Raw genomic sequence first — 19690 nt, forward strand, 5'->3', positions numbered from 1 at the left:
ACTTGCGTGGAAGAATACGTCGGGGAAAGAGGCCTTGAGTGCTCAACGGTGAAATCCGAGCTTCTGAGAATTACACGGGGCAAGGAAGGCAAAGAAAGCCTTAACATACGGCTAAAGGGGCATCCGATACCGGAAAGCCAACAAATCAGGATCCTTGGAATGTGGGTGCAATCGAACCAGCGCTGCACCCACACGCTGACAACACTCAAGCAGTCAACAACCCAAATAGCACGCATGATCACGCGGGTGTCACAAAAGTGATATGGGATGAAAGAAGGAGACACACTTAAGCTGGTTGGCAACCTGGTGGTCAGCAGGGTCGCGTACTCACTCCCGTACTTCAACTGCACCAAACAGGAAATACGAGAAGTTTGGGAGACTCCTTTGCCCTGCAGTGGGCGTAACCAGGCTGATGACTATGATAACGAAACCGATAGGTCAAAATCAAAAGCCGTCCATGACGGCGTCTCCTGTCGACGCTCTGCGAGGTTCCGATGCTAACTTCCGTATGCAGAAAAGCACATTAACTTGAAGTCCATGCTTTTCTCTATCTAAATGACGGCTATCGTGAACATGATGAAGGAAACGCAGTGAGCGTCTGTGGACACGTTAACGCCAGGCGTCGTTTATATCAAGTCAAGCATCGGCTTAAACTTAAGTTGCATTTGTATCCACGCCACGGCGGCCGCATTTCAATGGGGGCGAAATGCGAAAACACCCGTGTACATAGATTTAGGTGGGCTGTAAAGAACCCCAGGTGGTCGAAATTTCCGGAGTCCTCCACTACGGCGTGCATCATACTCAAAAAGTGGTTTTGGCACGTGAAACCACATAATTTAAGTAGCATTTCTGATACGGGGGTAACAATGTTTGCAGACTGAAAAGCTGCCGCAAAGTGCTACCGACGATTACCCTAGCCCGTTTACTCCGTATAGCATAAAAGAAACAAACCGTAGCTGCCTTTCGGGAAGCCTCTCAAAAGCCTAGAATGAATCATCGCTCGTCGCAACTAAAGGTTCATAGGACAAGTCATTTCTAGCCGACGAGCGGCTACGCTTTACAAAGAGCACTGATAACGCCGGCGGGACAAGCTTTGCGCTGAAGTGCAATGCGCAGGGATAGGTTTTAATTCTTGTATCTTTGCCTTGCTGACCTCGTCACTACGTCACCGCGCGAAGTTTAAAAAGCATGAGGTCACTACGTCACGTGGTGGCACTCACGCGAACTAAACCCTGATTTCCAGAAAAGCTGGGTACGTCCTCAGATATTTCTGGGTTGGCGTGACAATAGAGACGAGTAATCTCATCCGTAAATACTGCGACGTTCTCTTTAGGGAGCTGCACTCGGGCTTTTAGTAGAAGTTCGGCCCTTTTTCTTCTGACGATGCTTGTGAAGGTCTTCAGGAATTCGCTGCTGAACGCATGCCATGTCGCTAACGAGGACTCTCGATTTTAGAACCAAGTCCTGGCGCAGTCTCCTAACAAAAAATAGGCGTGACGCAACATTTTTTCAGCATTTCTCTTGTACGCTGACACTCTGGAATGTTTGGAGCCTGGTCTCCCGGTCTCCCGACGAAGCTCCACGGAAAGTAGGTGGCTCCCTGGGTACCTGAAGCGCTACTGTTGATGGCGAAGCTGTTGCTGTCATCATTGCTGCTGACTTGTAAGCCTTTGTGCTTCACTTAGGCAGAAGACCATGCTCCAGGGGCTAGATTTGTGGTCTGAGGCTTGCTCACTGATCCGGGGCGACGCTGGTGCTGTCTTCTGGTTTAGTGCTTGACACGCAGCATTGCTGGGGCGTCCAGTACATAAAAGCAAAAGCACCTCTATCATGTAGTAGGGACGGTCAATAATACAGCAGCAAAACTGTGAATGAAGAAACTATTGTCAATGTTATTTGTGCACCACTTGGAACGAGGTCTGGGGGACGACAGACAGAAGTGTAAATTTTCAACTGGTTGTAATGGTAGGAAGTCAAGTGGTTTATCTACATACATAAGTGTGACGTAACAGGAAAGACGTAATAAAATAGGCATGTGCAATTAGCAAGACAGACTTTCACACGTGCAATGGCAAGACAAATTATAAATAGTACTAAGTGTAAAATTATTCGCGTGTTCCTTGATGAATTGGGCCTTCTAATCCCCTTTCGATAGATGGTTGGTATAGTCTGCGACCAGTGGGAAAGAAGGGCGGAGGGTATCAATGCGCCGTTGTGTGTACATTACTGTTATGATCTCGAAGCCTATCGTTCAGGCATCGGCCAGTTTAGCCATTGTACTTTTTCCCACACTAACTAGCCCAAACCAGTACCCTTCTCAGACAAAAATAACTTCTTATTGTGCGAACTTGTGTGCCAACAAAAGCAAGTTACACTCAAAGCACAGCGTCAGTGTCGTCATTTATATGTCACTCGTCGCAAATTCCAGCGTAATCACTGGCGCCCGCTTGCTTTCAAGGAGCTACTACACACGTGTCGCGCATGCGATCAGATCACACAAGGTTCTGTGGGAGTACGCACAACAAGTGGAATCAAAGCTAACATTCCAGTAAATTATATATTATGGGGGCGCGTCTTGCACAGAGGGATAACGTCTAACATTTGTTAGCCGCTGAAAAGTGGTGACCGTGTGAAGTTAAACGAGTAGGAGTGTCAATATTCTATGAGACGACAGCAGACAAAGTAATGATCAGCGACCTCGGTTTCAACAACGGCAGCATACATCGTAAGATCGCAGCACTGGGCATCAATATGGTAACCACGGGACTTGACCAACTTTCCAGATAACAATTATTTGCGTCTTTCTTGATGTATTGTGCCTTCTAATCCCCATTTCGATAGAAGGTCGAGTAAGTCTGCGACCGGTGGCAGAGTAGGGTGAAGGGTATCAATGTTATTTTTTTCCTAGGACACACACGTAACTGTCAAGAGAAAGAGATGATAGAGCTGTATTAAGTTCTGACAAGAACAAGTGAACATTGCGACAAGGGGGCCGCTAAACAGACAGCACAACTATTGACAGCTCAGATGAGCATAGTCGTAGAGTAACCACTTAAGCTTGTGAATATTAAATTGGCATTTTTGATAGAGAACACGTGCCTTTGACGAATACGGTGACGCCTATTCCCCGACGCAGTGTGCTAGTACATGAAAACAGTTTATAACCGTGTATAGAATAAGAAGCAGTGGTATTGACGGAAACATTTGTTTCTCTCAAAACACAGACATCACAAATAGATAGAAAAAACGACATTATAGCAAAAAAATTATTGCAATGTTTTCGAATGCTGGATATATTAAGATGGATTGAAGTGAGAGCATTACCGGTTTGAAGAAAAAGACTTCGATACGATAGTTAACTGGCGACGCTCATATTTAGACAAGTTTTTTAACGTCAATCGGAATATCAATGTGAACGAGACGGGCGCCTTCAGCCTTTCTCGCCAGCGCCGTTCCGGTGCGTTTTCAGGCGAACTTGTATTCCTTTACCTTTCTTCTTATGCGAGGCTGCCGAAACAAGTTCCGGTTGGCGCGAGTCAAATTATCATTGAAATATAGACGACAGTTCGGATTCATGCCATCCAAGACAAGATTCGAGTGACTGTTGCCAGCATCCAGCCACTTTTGCTTACTTGTTACAGCCTGCATTTGAACAAGGATAGCCGAAATGCATTCAGTGCGAGCTGGGAGGCAGCGTACAACGGAAACATCCGAATACTGACGCTGTTTAACTTTGCTGCCACTTGGCCAAGTATATATAAGAGGCCTTCATTACGCTGAACGGGGAAACCATGTTTCAGAACTGCACATTTTGATGTACTGTTGAAGAGCATAGTTCTGCATGGTCATGCTGCGGATGGCTCTAGCCTAAGAAGAAACAGTCGATGACAGCGTCTCTGACTGAGTACGCAGCTGGCCAAATTCAGTTTGGCTACCCGACCCCGCAGAGCCTACGGAAGTGTATTTGGAGGACAAAAACTCGATAGACTTCGGCATTTCTCGTACAGTATCGGCCAACTTTTCTCTCGTGGTTTTGAAGGACAAAAGTTAACTACAAGTGCAAGCAACATGTCCAAAGTCCATTAAACATGTTTTCGTTGACTGTAATGCAGTTTTATTTTGGATATATTAGAGAGACCTTTACAAATAGATGTGCACGTGAACCCACATGACATGCTTTCTTGCCAGCTGAACGTGATTTTCAAGACATGAACGTTACTCTTTCGTTAAGGTTGCATGCATTCTGGCGTAGTGTGTTAGCGTATAGATGCCGTGATGTTAAACACCGTGGAATACCTTGTGGAATTGGTTGTCGAAGTGAGCCATCTGTATAAGGTGATTAATTGCTACAAAGATGTTATGTAATTCTTTGATGCTCTCACAACTGCAGAACATGTGGGATGTGTGATGACTAACACTTCATTTGACTTGTAGCCAAGCAGAAGATACAGAAATATATATTCGTAGCGTAGCACACTAAGCGTGAGACTGCTAGGTTTGAGAAACTTTTCTGACGCTTGTTCGATTCCGCACAGCGCCAGAGTATATTTTTTAAATCATCTAAAGCAGTGAGCAAGGTTAGGCCACACATTTTAAAACTGCACAATATTTGGGATTGACACACAACTTTGGACGGCACAGTCTTCGAGTTCAGCCCATATTTTTTGGTTTGGTAGATTGGTGGAAACAAAAACTTGTTCGACAATGACATGGAATGTTATTCGCATTAAAAGGCAACGTCAACAGGGACAGCGGAACGCCCCACGCAGCAGAAGGGCGCGCTGGAAACGATGGGTCCAACATCGATAGAATCAACCCGCGTGACTTGCAATACCGATCGACATTATGGCGTGCCTTCGCAAGATGAACCGATTGGTTTCTTTCAGATATACAACAATTTTGCTTGCCTCGGGGCAGGCGCCGTAACATTGTCAATGCGCACGCATAACACGCATAACGCGCACGCTAAACACAGGGGACGCTGGTAATGCTTTGGAGCGCAAGTGCGCGAAGCATAGCTGAATCGTCTGCATACACGCTGGAACGCTTCTGTCAAAGATGATAGGCGGTGGTTTCGGAGGCTCGGCAGGTTCGGCGGCGGCGGACGCAGTTCACCGTGGAATAGGTCCTCTTCCTGCTGGCCAACGCGTCGCAGTCATAACCGTACGCGAGGCACTCACGGGGTGGAGCGAAGACTTTGCCGGATACGGTGTGCCCTGCGAGATCGGCCATTACTCTGTGAAAGGGGAACAGCGCGAGTATGTCGATGGTGCTATTCAAAAGAGGTACCTGCGTGCGTCAATCCCATTGAATCCCGACTGGGATCTGAACACCGGATACGAAAATGCATCGCACAGAACAGGAGAAGGCTCGCTGCCGACGCATAACCTACTTCGCTGGGTTATGCTCAACAAGGACAAAGTGGTGACGCCTTCGTCTCGGGAAGCTGAGTGGTGAGTGTGTCGTACCGTTGTTGCGAGGCGAATCCTAGTATGCAGTATTCATCGCATATCGACTACTCTATATTGCAAATTGCATTAGGTACAGGGGCCTAGCCAGCGTTTGGCCACCTGGGAACGTGCCTCGCAGCACTCGCTTCCTCCACCTCCCACCTCCGTAATTTTCGTACCAGGTTTTCGCGATGCCGCCCCGCTTGGCATCGTGGAAGCGCAGCCACCAGTTGCACGTGATTCAATGCAAATGGGTGCCCTGTTCTTTAGACCCGACAGGGGGCGACCCTCTAATCTCAAGGATACATGGCATAAAACAAATTTCGACAACTGCTTCCAAAATGTCTTTCAAAAAAAGCAGTTTGTTTCTATGATAAACATCGCACTTATATTGGAGAAAATTGCAGAGTAGCACGAAATAAATCAATATTTGCCCAACCACAACCTTTTCTGAAAAGCGTAAGAGCAAAATAGCAGGCATTTTCTTTAACGCTTGCACTGAGCACACGTTTTTTTCTTCTTACACTCGTGTGTGCGCCCTTCTGTAGGCCTCGCTCGGCGCCCCGATCTATAAAAGGTGCAAATATTTCGCTTTTTCCGAGCGGCCGTCTCCGGTATCCGACTTCACCGGTTATGCCTGACGCAGCGATGAGCAGTGTAATGGTGAACACGCGTGTGCGTGATGGTGATGAGTTATTGGCATCCCCTTTGAAACGGTGCGGGGAGAAATCGTCGTCTAGGATGCTTGAGTGTATCAACTGCGGCCGCGCATAGAAGTAAGCCTGCGAATGTACATTAATGCCTGGAGGTGTATCCTCGTGTCGTCAGCTTCATTGTTCGCCCGTCAAAGCTGCGTTGCAACGAACAGTATTCCACTTTCAATAGCACGTCGCCGTCGCTGCGAAGCAAACTTCGTCTCTGTGTACTACATATAAAAGGCCGGCTGGTTCACCAACATGAAACACAGTTAGCTGCGTAGAAGTCGGCAAACTTTGCCGTAGAAAGAAACAGTTTCAATCTTCTCATTAGCTCTAACTTTTCACGCAAGTAACCATGTACCTTTTGCCCAAGAGAAGCTTGCTGAGCGTGATGCAGTTTATTTGGCTCAGAGTGCAGCATCAATCGGTCAGGATATAGCATCGAGCCTGCGACTAGCAAATGCAATGCAGACTTCAGATAAGATGCTGGTCCTGCTACACTACTGCAAGTGAAATTCTATTTAGCGGACACCCCTTGGCAGGCGAATAATTAAGCAGGTCCTTCTGACTGGACTGCGGGGGGCTAGCCTGACCGCTCTTTTTATCTTCTTTTTACGATTTGTCTATTGTATTCTTGTCTTTGATTCATAGCTGCATGTGATCATTTCGTGGTTTTTTTCAAATATACTTTCAAAAGTTGGCGGAAGTACTTTCACTGTTTTCATTGTGAACGTGCGCAGTATGCTCGAGCGCTGGAATGAATATTTTTTCCCAAGTCGGTGCTGTGCGTGACAAAGCTGATGTTTTCGTATTAACTGAAATATTGGGCGAGAGCATGTCGGTCTGTTTTCCGTCCAACGTTACCACAATCATTTTTTTTACACGGAAAGATTGCCGCGGGGGTGAACTTGCTGTTTTTATCAAATATCGCTGGATTTCGAGTCCTCTTTAGAACCTTTAGACCAGCTGAATTGCTAGCGCTTCGTATTCACACAGCGTATCTTGCCATTGCTTTGCTCGTTATCTACAGGCCTCTAAACCAAAGTGTCAGAAAGTTTGTGGATGAGTTGCGTCTACTTACTTTTCCATCTGGTCGAGCATGCATGATAGGTGACGTTAATATTGACCTGCTGAAGAAAGAATGGCAGATCGTTACTGTTTACTTGAACACGCTTGCTAATGTTGTGATAGAAGCCGTGATCAACCTTCCGACACGTGTCCTAGTTTTGGGCCCATCAGTGGTGTCTGCACGTCTAGATCACGTGAACGTCCGTACCGAGAATGACCAGGTCTTTTTGTTTATTCTTGAGCAAAAGCTGGTCCGATCACTTCTTTGTGGGTGTACCTTTTTATAATGACAGCATGTTACCGTCCTGAAACCGATATAAGAAATATAGGTTGTGGATAACAGAAAACTTGACATGTTGTTACAGCATTACGATTGGCGATCTTTGCTTGCGGAAATTCCCGCAAGTGAAATGTATGATCCTTTTATTGCTGTCTACGCACAGATAGCGCACACATGAAAAAGGGTGATCGTCATAAAACAAGGAAAACCGGGTTGCCCGTGGTTAAATGGAAATATTTTATCCGTGACAGCCGAAAGAGAATCAGTTTGGGCGTGTTATCGTCATTGCCCTAAAAATAACTTTCATCGTGCACCTTATAAGATCGCTCGCAATAAAGTTACTGCGGTGCATGGAGATGGTAGACGAAAACAGTTCCAAAATAAATTTTCTGATTCTAGGAATAATTCATGTGAGGCTTGGTCTGTTATTGAATTAAGGGCTCGTACCTGTAAAAGTTTATATGAAACAATTGCTAAAAATTTAGGCCCTCTGTCTATTCCGCTAGCAGACCAATTCAACCATTTTTTCTCGTCTGCTGCAGCAAAATTGTCTGGTAATACGACCAGTCATCTTCGTGCGCAATCGGTGGCTGAGTCTGCCCTTCTGCCAGAGCGTAATGAAGATTTTCATTATATCCTATTCAACTTCAAACGGTGCAATTCAGCGGGATTAGAGGACGTGTCTGCGGACGTTTTTCGCATAAATTTTGATGCCTTGAAGACTGCTTTGTTAGCAATCACAAACGACAATATAGTAACACAAATCATGACAGCTGGTCTCAAGGAGGCTCTTTTAGGCCCCGCTTTTCAATAGTGAACAGGTTAATTCGGTTACCAACTATAGAACTATTTCCATAGTTTCATGCATGCTCTGATGCTTGAAAATCAAAATTTTCATGTAATGGAAAGCTTCACTGACGCACATAACCTGCCATCGCCAATCCAATATAGATTTACCTCCAGGCGCGGCACTAGATCAGCGTTAGATCAGCTAACTGATTTCCTAAATGCTCTTGAAAACAGCGAATTTTCTGGCCCATTATTTTTAGGCATATCACAAGCTTTTCATTCCACGAAGAAGATGTTCAACTTTGTAAAAATCATAGCCATGACTTTAGAGCGCCTTTCTCATCTTTCGTTGGGAATTATTTGCATGGTCGGACTCAAGTAGTAGTAATCAGAAATATTAAAATTAGGCCCACACAGCTGTCCAGGTGAGTTCAAGTGGAGCTTCTAGCACCCCTTTCATTTAACTTGCATGTCAACGACCTCACTCTATCCATTTTTAATTGCCGAGTTTTTCAGTTTGCTGAAGATGCGCTTGTAGTATCCCGTCATGCTAATTATGATCAAGCCGTGGCTGAATTACGTCATTAGTTGGTACTGTAATAACTTAATTTCTATCAATTAAAATAAAACTAAACTCGTATGTTTCCACAATCCCCTGAAACGTATTCCTACCATCATTCATTTTCTTCATTCTCTTCAGTGTAATAATTGCTCCTGATCTCCACTTGTACATCTTTCAAGCGTCAAATATTTGGGTGTTCATTTTGGTACCAGCATGTCTTGGGATAGTCATTTGGCTAGCGTTTGCGAACGGCTGCGCAAAATAGCGTGTTTGCTAAATTCTATCAAGTCATTATGCCCAGTTCGTGTCAGGAAAATGACAGCTTGTGAATTAGGATTGTGTGTGCTGCGCTATGGATTTTGTTGTTTTTACTTTTGTTTAGTGTTTTGGAGCAATAAGGTTGTTTGCTTGCAAAAATCTATATTTCGTGCCGTGATATGTGGCCCTCCAATTCCCAAAAATTCTGGTATGCTTTTTCTTTTGCTCACGTGTGCCTTCTCTCAGGTTGTTTTTTAAAGAAAGTCTTATTCTTACGTACCTGTGGTATAATCAGTTTAGCCTCCCATATATCCCCGCTTGAACATTGCGTCCGCGAGATCATTTCATTTTGGCGAAAGTGCGGTCTAGATATTGAAAACGTGCTCGTGTTTTCTATATTCCAAATGCTCTGAATGACCCCCAACTAGCATTTTCTCTTTCGACAGTGATAAAGACGTAAGCTCGCTTATCTTTGATTTGTATGCTTGATTTTTTTTCGTTTTCTTCCTGCTGAGACCAGGTATTATCATTATGTGAACTGAGATTGGAGTATGCTCTTAGTTGTCCCTTGCTGCCGGGAACTGCCCCACAAGCCATCTGTTGGCTTGGGCAGGCCCATATTTCTACCCTGTATATCCACAAATAAGGAAATAGTGTTGTTACTATTACGCAACAATACCGGGCAATACTGCGCATTCGCGGACTTCTATGCGCGGCCGCGCTGGCTGCACAGGCGCTCCGATGAGCACGGCCACGCACTCGCGTGTTCGCCCAAACTGTACTCATTGCTGTAGGCCGGAACGAGGCTGGGTTGGAGGCGATACGCCAGTGCGCGCGTCTCTAGCTCGGCGGTGGCCAAAAGGGAACGAACTATATCTGCGCTTGAAAAAGGCCTATGCCATCCGTTGCTCCATGTTGCAATTGTGGTAACTCGTTGTCGCCAGGTGAAACGCACCTGATACGTATAGTAATTCTCATAGCATACTAGAATTGAAAAGAAATTCCCATATATTTACAGTTTTGTGCCATAGGAATGAAACACGTAGCTGTTTTAGCACTAGTATCAGTTTTCGTCTTTGTATGTTTCATGACTCAGCTCGCCACACACACTGCAAAAAGTTTGCAGGCTGCGTATTTTAGAGCGCAGCTCTTTGGCGTCCGTTCCTGGGTTTCGCGTCGTCGTCGGCGTCGTCGTCGTCGTCGGCGTCGTCGTCGGCCTCGTAACCAGCTCCGCCCCCCTTTCATCCCCCCAGCGCTAGCAGCGACCGACTGATACCGCTGGATGCCGCTGACGCCGCTAGAGAGTCAAGATAACGTGACTGCATAGAACACCGTCGCCGCCATGCAGAAAGAGGAGGAAAGGGTCCCCCCCCCCCCCTGTTCTTGTGTGGCGGATAGCTGGGGTTGACTCACTATCGCCGTCAGCGGCATCAGTCAGTCGCTGCTATCTCTTCCCTCCTCCCTTTATCGTGTTGTCCGCTTGCTGCGCGCGCTTCTGCCCCCATCGTTTGCCGCTGGGTGTACACGCCGCCCCCCTCCGCTTCCGCTTACTGCTGGTTGCTCTCGACGGCGGCGATGAGCCTCCGCTTCGGCGGCGCGAACTGCAGGGTCTTCTCGGCGGCGGCGATGAGCTTCTGCTTCAGCCTCGCTTACTGCTGGTTGCTCTCGACGGCGGCGATGGGCCTCCGCTTCGGCGGCGCGAACGGCAGGGTCTTCTCGGCGGCGGCGCTTAGCCTCTGCTTCCCCCACGGCTGTGACAACCTCGCGAGGCACTTGTATAGATCTCGTCTTTGAGAATCAAGCATTGGTGTACCAAGTCGAACATATATCAGTCTATTTCTCCGACCACAAAGCTTCCTTCATGACTGTCAAGAACTGTTAGTGGAGTCTTTGTTAAAGGAATACGTGTGAAAAATAAAAAAAATTATGTGATAGCGCATACATGTGTTGCTCGATTTCTTTGCCTCAATCTATCCAAAAGGTGAAACAGCTTATTTGCTGCGCTCAAATTTCGCATTAGGAAGTAACGTAATCGTCGCTAATTTTTTTTTTCATTGCTTCTGAGATTATACTAAAAGTTGTGCACCTTATCACTTTGGCAAGGCTAAAACTGAGTGCACAATCAAATAATTGTATAGATTGTTTCGACGAGTTTTGACGGTGGTGTGAGCAACGGCCAGTTGATGTATGCGCAATAGAAGACTCCGTATTGGAAGACTAAGGTACATTAGACACTTTACTGTTTATTGCATTTATGCACTTACAGTGAAACACGACCAGAGGAAGTGTTTAAAACGGGGCGCCCGTTTGGCCGTGGAGGTAGCGCGGGCCTATTGGTTTGAAGCCTGACTACTTGCAGTTTGCGTTATGACCGCTGAGCGAAGACGATTGTGTGTTCTTGTGTGCTATAAATATTCATCCTCCTTTTTCTTGGTATTCAATTGTGGTGACACAACTTAAAATATATGGGAAGGACTCTGTTGTCTTCTATGGCTCTAAAAAAGCTACGTTTCCGTGAAGCAAAACGGTCTCGGCATCAATGTCACAGATAAAAATTGACCGTACATTGCGTATTGAACGTACGTACATTACGTATTCTGAATGCTATATTGTCCTTATGTCGTCGTCATGTCAATTTCACCGATCAATCGAATTCATTCCTTATTCGTCATTCTAACCCAATCATGCTGTCGCCATTCACTCGTAACCATGTCGTCATTGTCATGCAAACGTCGTCATAACGTCGTCGTCAGAGAGTCGCTGTCATGGATGTGTTGTCATATCATGGTCTTTCTGCCGATGGGGTCTTGCAATCGTCGTCATTCCAGCTTCGTTATTCGGTTGTCGCTATACACTCGTCGTCATGTGATTATCCTCATGTCAATGTTACACTCTCTCACAAAGTTTGCACATTTTGGGGTTACCTTGTCCCACAGCCATAATCGACATCTTGCCCGAATTTGTTTTCTCTAACGTTGTGGAACCGGTAACTCCAAGTCACGAACGGCACGAGCCTTATCATCGTGACATAGCATTCTCGACAGCAGCAAAGTTGCAAGCGCAGATTTTTTCAAGAAGGAAAACGCAAGCAAGGCAGATGATTATTGCCGTAGGGCAACATAAACGCCAAGTGGCGCAAGCTTCTTAAAGAGTACGATTGCCGTCACTTAGGAGGGAGCTCAAGCTGGGCCCAAACTCCGACGCCGCCTATTCAAACACTTGTACAGCGGAGAAATGCTTACCTCAAATAACTCATGTACTAAATTTTAATGAAGTTTGGTGTATGTGAAAGAGAAAAATAAATCCGAGTGAAAAAGCAAATTGTTAATTTTTATAGCGTGATGTTTTATCAAGGTTGCAAAAAATTAACAACGTTCGCAAAAAAGAAACACGATGGTTATAAATTCGTAACTCGGCACCAAAAATGCATATTACCGTTTTGTAAATTGCATCCACCAGAACAATCCAACTGCACATATTTGATATCTAAATTTATACCTCACGGGAATTGCTTGCAATGTTTACAAAGGTTTTCCAAAAGTGGTACTCGGACATTAGTGGTGTACTTGAGCCACATAAAATTTGTCCGTTTTAATTGTCCTCTCAGGTACACTTTGCAAAATTAAAATAGCCTTTTTTATTGCTAAGTGAGGTCGCTTCTCAGCCTTTCGGGCTAAGAGAAAAGTGTAGCGATCTGATCATCTCGACTATTCAGAAAATTTGCAGTTTGTAACAATTTTTATTAAAAGGAACTTCACGGCGTTAAAGAAAAATCTACTTCCAACGGTCATAGATAAGGACTTCTTTGAAGTGCAAGCAACTTCATGAAAATTGTTGAAGTGGCTGCTGAGGAAAGATTTTTCATTTTCTGTATATTTACATAGAAGCCTGCGAGCTGAAGCTTCCTTATAAGGATTGAGATCTCGTTGTCGTAATGCCGCTGTAGGTATACCACCTTCGTCGTTCCATCGTCGCACTGCGTCGGCGTCACAGTCATCACTACGCCGTCGTGCTTTGGGTGACCTTGACAGTCGAGTGCAAGCAAAGTGGGACAGTATTGGAGTACGGCGCATATAGGGTAACGAACGAAACTGTTATAATGATCGCGACACATGCTAAGTAAACCTGACTCTATAAATACTGTGTATCGCTACATTGCTGTAGTGGTAATCGCATTACGGTGGACAGTCAACGTGCGATGAGATCTGCCGTAATTTTCTTTTTTCACGTGCAAAGTATTTCGGCGGGACTGTTTGCTAAAATGGGCGTAATAGAAGCGTTGTAGGACTGTTTCTTATATATTCGCAACCCTGCTGCGCAGGCACATTGTGTCGGTGCATAGAGGAGAGAAACCATTACTCAAACATACAAGTGACGCGTGCGCGGATGGCGCGGTTGTCGCGCCAAACATAGTGCGATAGAAACTAAATTTGGCTTCTTGCTAGGCATTGAATGATGCATAGCTCGGCATTATTTTGCCGATACCAGCAGTAGTTGTCGCTTTTGAGAGCTCACTCACACGTGTTCAAGTTTCCTTGCAAAAGGGCGCAATCCACTTTGAGGCCATGCATCGGGCGGTAAGGGAACTGTTCTCAATTCTCTAAAATAAATTAGGGTGAAATGAAATAAGTATCTTGCAAATGCTATATAAAGTGTCTACTGTTACAAGTATGAATAATCAATCACCTAAGTGTTACACTTAGATGATTGAATTTTGTGAGCATAATAAGTATTAAGAATTATAGCATGTGCACCAAAGAGCAGTAGCCTGCATCTCAGCAGCATCGCCACCTGCATGAGCTCGTAGTTCCAGCTTTCAGCTTAGTCGCCCGCCTGCGATGACGCCTTCACGAAATCACGCCGCCTGCAACTTCGCCATCTGTCCTCCGCCACTACGATCCGGCAGCACCCAACGAGGTCCACATCGATGTCAGCGGCGTCAGACTCGGCGCTGTACTCGCGCAATGAAAAACGGGGTTCGATGAATATGTCGTCGCCTACGCCAGTTGACATCTGACAAAAGCGGAGGCTAATTACTCGGTTGCAGAGAAAGAGTGTTTAGGCATTATTTAGACCCGTGACTCGCCGTCCATTGTTGCTCAGTGGCTATAGTGTTGGGCTGCTGAGCACGAGGTCGCGGGATCAAATCGCGGTCACGGCGGGCTCATTTCCATGGGGGCGAAATGCGAAAACACACATGTACTTAGAAGTACACGGGTGCTTAACGTGCACCAAAATCTATAGATTTAGGTGCACGTTAAAGAACCCCAGGTAGGCAAAATTTCCGGAGCCCTCTACTACGGCGTGCCTCATCATCAGAAGATGGTTTTGGCACGTAAAATCCCACAGTTTAATTTTATTTTGGCCCCTGCATAATTTCACCCTTGTTTGTATGGCCACCCTTTTGAGGTCGTCACTGACCACCACATCGTTTGTGGGCTGTCCACGCTTAGACCGACTTGCTCGCTGGGCCCTAAAGCTACATGTAGGATTGCGACATTCGCATTGTTTATCGCAAACAGGGACGTTGACGCCCTTTCTCGCTCACCGGGCTCCGCTGACAGCGTTTGCCTGTTTGCCCTTGAGCCCACACTTACGTCTCATGCACAGCCCAACATGCCGTTGGAGCAGTGCAAGGATCCCTGGATGAGTGCTCTCATCAGCATCCTTACTGATCCATTAACCCTTTCACTATCTCGCGCTCTTCGCCGCCAGGCTATCCACTTCTGCACTCGTGACGGCCTTCTTTATCGTCGTAACTACCTTTCTGACGGTCGTAAGTGGCTCCTTCTGATATCTCGCCATCTCCCTGACTTTATCTGCGACGCTTTCCACGCAGACTCACAGTGCGCGCATGCCGGCCTGTTCAAGACCTAGGCTCGACTAAGCCTCGGATTTTATTGGCGCGGCATGTATAACTACGTCCGAAAGCGCATTCGCTCTTGTGCTCAGTGCGAACCTCGAAAATTAATTCCCTGTCAAGTCTACCCGTCACAACCCCTTCCCTGCTCTAGTCGACCCTTTTATCGTGTTGACACAGACAAATAGCCACCCACTCCAGCAGGGAACCGCTGGCTTATCGTTGCAGTGGATCACTTGACTCACTATGCGGAAACAGCGGCTCTGCCGACGGCCGCCGCCGGCGAGGTTGCATCGTTTCTTTTACGACATGTCGTTCTGCGCCGCGGTGCCCCTCGCAAACTTCTGAGCGATAGAGGCCACTGCTTTCTTTCCGATGCTTTGAAGGCACTACTCGACGAATTTCGAATCGTACATCGCACAACTACAGCGTACCATCTGGAAACTAACGACATGACAGAGCGCTTCAACCGTAGTCTTGGCAATATGCTCTCAATGTACGTCACCTCTTAACATTCGAATTCCCCGTAGGGGCGCCTGCGTCAGCAGGCGTCTGGTGTGTTGCGACACCACGTACCCGAGAACACGATGGTTGGCCCCTTCCGCGTGTAGCCGGGCGCGGCTTAGCCGTGTCTGGGGAAAAGGGGATCTTGGGGGTTGAGCCAATGTCGGGTGTTTGGACCTTTAAGGCCCCCCGGCGGCGGCAACACACCTCTTTGGCCTCTGCTTCACGTAGACGGCACCCCCGGACTGACCCACCCGGGGAAAATCGGCAGTCGCCTCTTCCTGTCTCTTCCTCTCGAATCTTCGTCTTTATCTCTTACTTTTTGACCTTTCCAGTCTTCTCCTCTCTTCCATTTACTTCATTCTCCTCGGCGGCAAGGGTTAACCTTGTGTGGGATAGCCAACCTTGGTTACAACAGATTTGGTTATAGTAGTGTCGTACAGCTGGGGCATGCAGGCCGTCTTTTCACGGTCCTGCAGCGTCCCCTTGTTGGGCTCCATGGTGGGTGGCTGGCGGCGCTGCCGAATTTTCATATATATCTATGGCAAGTTCTTTTCCAACACTTCCTGATCGCCCTCATAAACGAGGGCGCACTGAAGAAGTTTTCAAGTTTTTTGACCGAAATAATGACAATTTCCCAAGATTTCATGTTGCACATTCCGAGAAAAAAGAAAAAGCAGCGAGAATGATCTCACCTTTTTTTGTTGTGAAGACACTTAGTGAAGCTTTTGGCCAAGGTTACAAAGTCTCTAAGTTGGCAAGTGGTGACCTCCTGTTAGAACTGCGTGATAAGACACACTACGAGAAACTCTCTAATCTTGTATCTTTCGGGAGTCTTCCAGTGACGGTCACACCACACCGCACAATGAACACCACCCGCGGAGTGGTTTCCGATGCCTATCTCATGGAACTGACTGAAGCCGAACTACTTGAGGGCTGGAGCGATCAAAATCTGACCAATGTCAAGAGAATAAAGATCAGGCGCGATGAGAAGGAGATTGAGACAAAGCACTTAATTCTAACTTTTGCATCAAGTATGCTACCTGAGACCATTGAGGCTGGCTACATAAAGATCCGAGTCAGACCGTACATTCCCAATCCTCTCCGATGCTTTAAGTGTCAAAGATTTGGCCACAGTTCACAGAACTGCCGAGGCCGCCAGACTTGCGCAAAATGTAGTGCCCAAGAACACGCATCTGCCAATTGCGAGAATGCTCCACACTGCGTGAACTGTGATGGGGAACACGCCGTGTACTCGCGGTTCTGTCCATCATGGAAAAAAGAAAAAGAAATAGTCACCAATCAAAGTTAAGGAAAATATAACGTTCAAAGACGCGCGCAGACGGGTAGCATACCTGCCAAAGAAAAGCTTTGCCGAAGTGGCACGTCAGGGGGCAGCATCACAACGGCCTCCGGCGGCTGTCCGACCCACACGCAGTGAGTCGGCAGTTACGCCATCTGCCCCCACGGTGGTTGCAGCTAGCGCTGCTCCGCCAACCGAGCAGAAGGAACCTTCGACCCTGAAGGTGGGCGCAGCCGAGGCTGCTCCAACCCCCCCGGCCCCTTCCAGCGCTGGCAACAGCCGGCGCAGCCAAATCCCTCAGGGAGCCCAATCGACCTCCGGGCTGGTGGGCGCAGGGGTCTTGCCCTCCAAGGCGGGACTCCCTATGAAAACTTCCCGCTAGCAAGAACGCGTGTCCGGAGCCTCACTAGAGGCAATGGACACAACACCTATCCTCAAGGCGCACCAAGCGCCTAAGGAGCGGCGAGGCTCCCTCGAACGCTCCAGAAAGGGCAAAACTCCCGTTACAAGGCCTCGAACGGGCTCTGTAATTTAATCTCTGTAATTTCCATAATAACTACTTCTGTTTCTGTACACACGGCACCTATTGACCTCCAATATGGATACACAAATAATTCAATGGAACGTCAGAGGTCTTCTTAGGAACCTTGATGTGCAAGAGCTTATGCAAAAACACAATGCAAAAGTGCTGTGTCTACAGGAAACACACCTAAAACCACAACAAACAAACTTTCTCCGACCGTATGTCAAGTTCCGCAAAGATCGCGATGATGCTGTCGTATCATCAGGCGGTGTTGCTATTTTGTTTCATCAACGTATTTCCTGTCAGCGTTTACAGCTGCAAACGCCCCTTGAAGCAGTGGCAGTTCGAACTGTTCTTCTAAATAAACTTGTCACCATTTGCTCGCTTTACTTACCCCCACACTACAAATTAAACAAACATGAATTTCAGTCATTTATAGATGAATTGCCAGAACCTTATGTTGTTCTTGGCGATTTCAATGCGCACAGCTGCCTGTGGGGCGACTCTCGTACAGACGCGCGAGGTCGTCTTGTTGAACAGTTCCTTTTTTCTTAAGGTGCGTGCTTGCTGAATAAGAAGGAACCCACGTATTACTCCCTAGCAAACAGAACCTTTTCTTCAATAGATCGTAGCATAGTTTCCCCGTCCATACTGCCCGAACTCGAATGGGAAGTTACGACCAATCCTTACGGGAGCGACCACTTCCCTATACTGGTAAGAACATCGAAAGAAAACGAATATCCTCCACAAGCTACTAGGTGGAAGGTAGACACAGCCGACTGGGAGAAATTTCGAACTCTCACAAACATCTCATGGGCCGACATGTCTTCTTTAAAAATTGATGCTGCTGTGGAGTATCTTACATCATTCATAATAGATGCCGCATCAAAATGCATATCCGAAGTGAGGGGTCTGGCATGCAAACGACGTGTACCGTGGTGGAACAGCGAATGTAGGATCGCCCGTAAGAATCAGAACAAGGCGTGGGGGTTGCTACGCGTTTCTCCCACTGCAGAGAATCTTATGAAGTTTAAAAAAGTAAAGTCCCAAGGCAGGTGAATCCGCCGACAGGCCAAAAGAGAAAGTTGGCACAAGTTTTTATCGAGTATTAACTCGTTCAGAGATGAGGCCAAAGCCTGGGACAGGGTTAATAAGTTTAGAGGGCGGCAAACATATTCACTCCGTCTGGTAAACACACAGGGCGATACACTGCAAGACCAGGCAGACTCACTTGGGGAGTATTTTGAGAGCGTGTCAAGTTCAACAAATTATTCACAATCCTTTCTCAAATACAAACAAATAGAAGAATGTAAGCCTTTCATCAGAAAATGTCGTCAGAATCAACCATACAACCGTCCTTTTAGTATTGCGGAGTTTAGAGCTGCCTTGAGCTCATGCAAGAGCTCTGCGCCAGGAACGGACAGAATAATATATGAAATGATCAAAAACCTACACAATGACACGCAAGGTACACTACTCTCCATTTTAACACTATTTGGGCTGTGGGATACCTTCCAACCGCATGGAAACAAGCCATTGTTGTTCCTGTTTTGAAACAAGGCAAAGACCCTTCCTCCGTGGCAAGTTACCGCCCGATAGCCCTCACAAGTTGCCTTTGTAAGGTATTTGAAAAAATGATTAATCGCAGACTCATACATTATCTTGAACTGAACAACATGCTTGATCCCTATCAGTGTGGTTTCAGAGAAGGGCGCTCCACAACTGACCATCTTGTACGCATCGAAGGAAACATTCGGGACGCATTTGTACACAAACAGTTTTTCCTATCCATATTCCTCGATATGGAGAAAGCATACGACACTACGTGGCGCTACGGAATCTTGAGAGACTTGGCATAAATGGGTATTCATGGTAATATGTTAAACCTCATAGAAAGCTATTTGTCCAATCGCACATTCCGTGTAAAAGTCGGCAATGTACTGTCACGTCCTTCTACACAAGAAACTGGTGTACCCCAGGGAGGCGTGCTTAGCTGCACGCTCTTTCTAGTGAAGATGAACACGCTTCGTGCTTCATTACCACCTGCCATTTTTTACTCTATCTGTGTGGACGACATTCAAATAGCTTTTAAATCCTGTAACCTCGCAGTGTGCGAGAGACAGGTTATGCATGGTTTGAACAAAGTATCAAAATGGGCAGAGAAAAACGGATTTAAAACCAATCCTAACAAAAGTTCTTGTGTTCTTTTTACACGAAAGAGAGGCCTGGTCCCGGATCCTTGCTTAGAACTGTGTGGACAACAAATTCCTATCAACAAAGAGCACAAATTCCTAGGTATTATACTTCACGGTACTCACTTTCGTTCCACACATCAAATATCTGAAAGAAAAATGTCTAAAAACAATGAACCTAATGAAACTTCTATTCAAGACTA

At 46.5% G+C, this 19690-nt stretch overlaps 1 protein-coding gene across 1 annotated transcript in view; it reads left to right on the plus strand.

Moving 5' to 3' along the window:
- The first annotated feature begins 5058 nt into the window (after nucleotides 1-5058).
- The window catches only part of LOC142586127 (decapping and exoribonuclease protein-like), a 97872-nt gene continuing 83240 nt past the window's right edge, over nucleotides 5059-19690 (plus strand). The window contains exon 1 of the mRNA XM_075697380.1: nucleotides 5059-5453. Coding sequence (XP_075553495.1) covers nucleotides 5059-5453 — 395 coding nt within the window. The remainder of the gene's footprint in view (nucleotides 5454-19690) is intronic.

This window comes from Dermacentor variabilis, chromosome 6 (genome assembly GCF_050947875.1).
Source record: "Dermacentor variabilis isolate Ectoservices chromosome 6, ASM5094787v1, whole genome shotgun sequence".
NCBI classification, from domain to species: Eukaryota; Metazoa; Arthropoda; class Arachnida; order Ixodida; family Ixodidae; genus Dermacentor; species Dermacentor variabilis.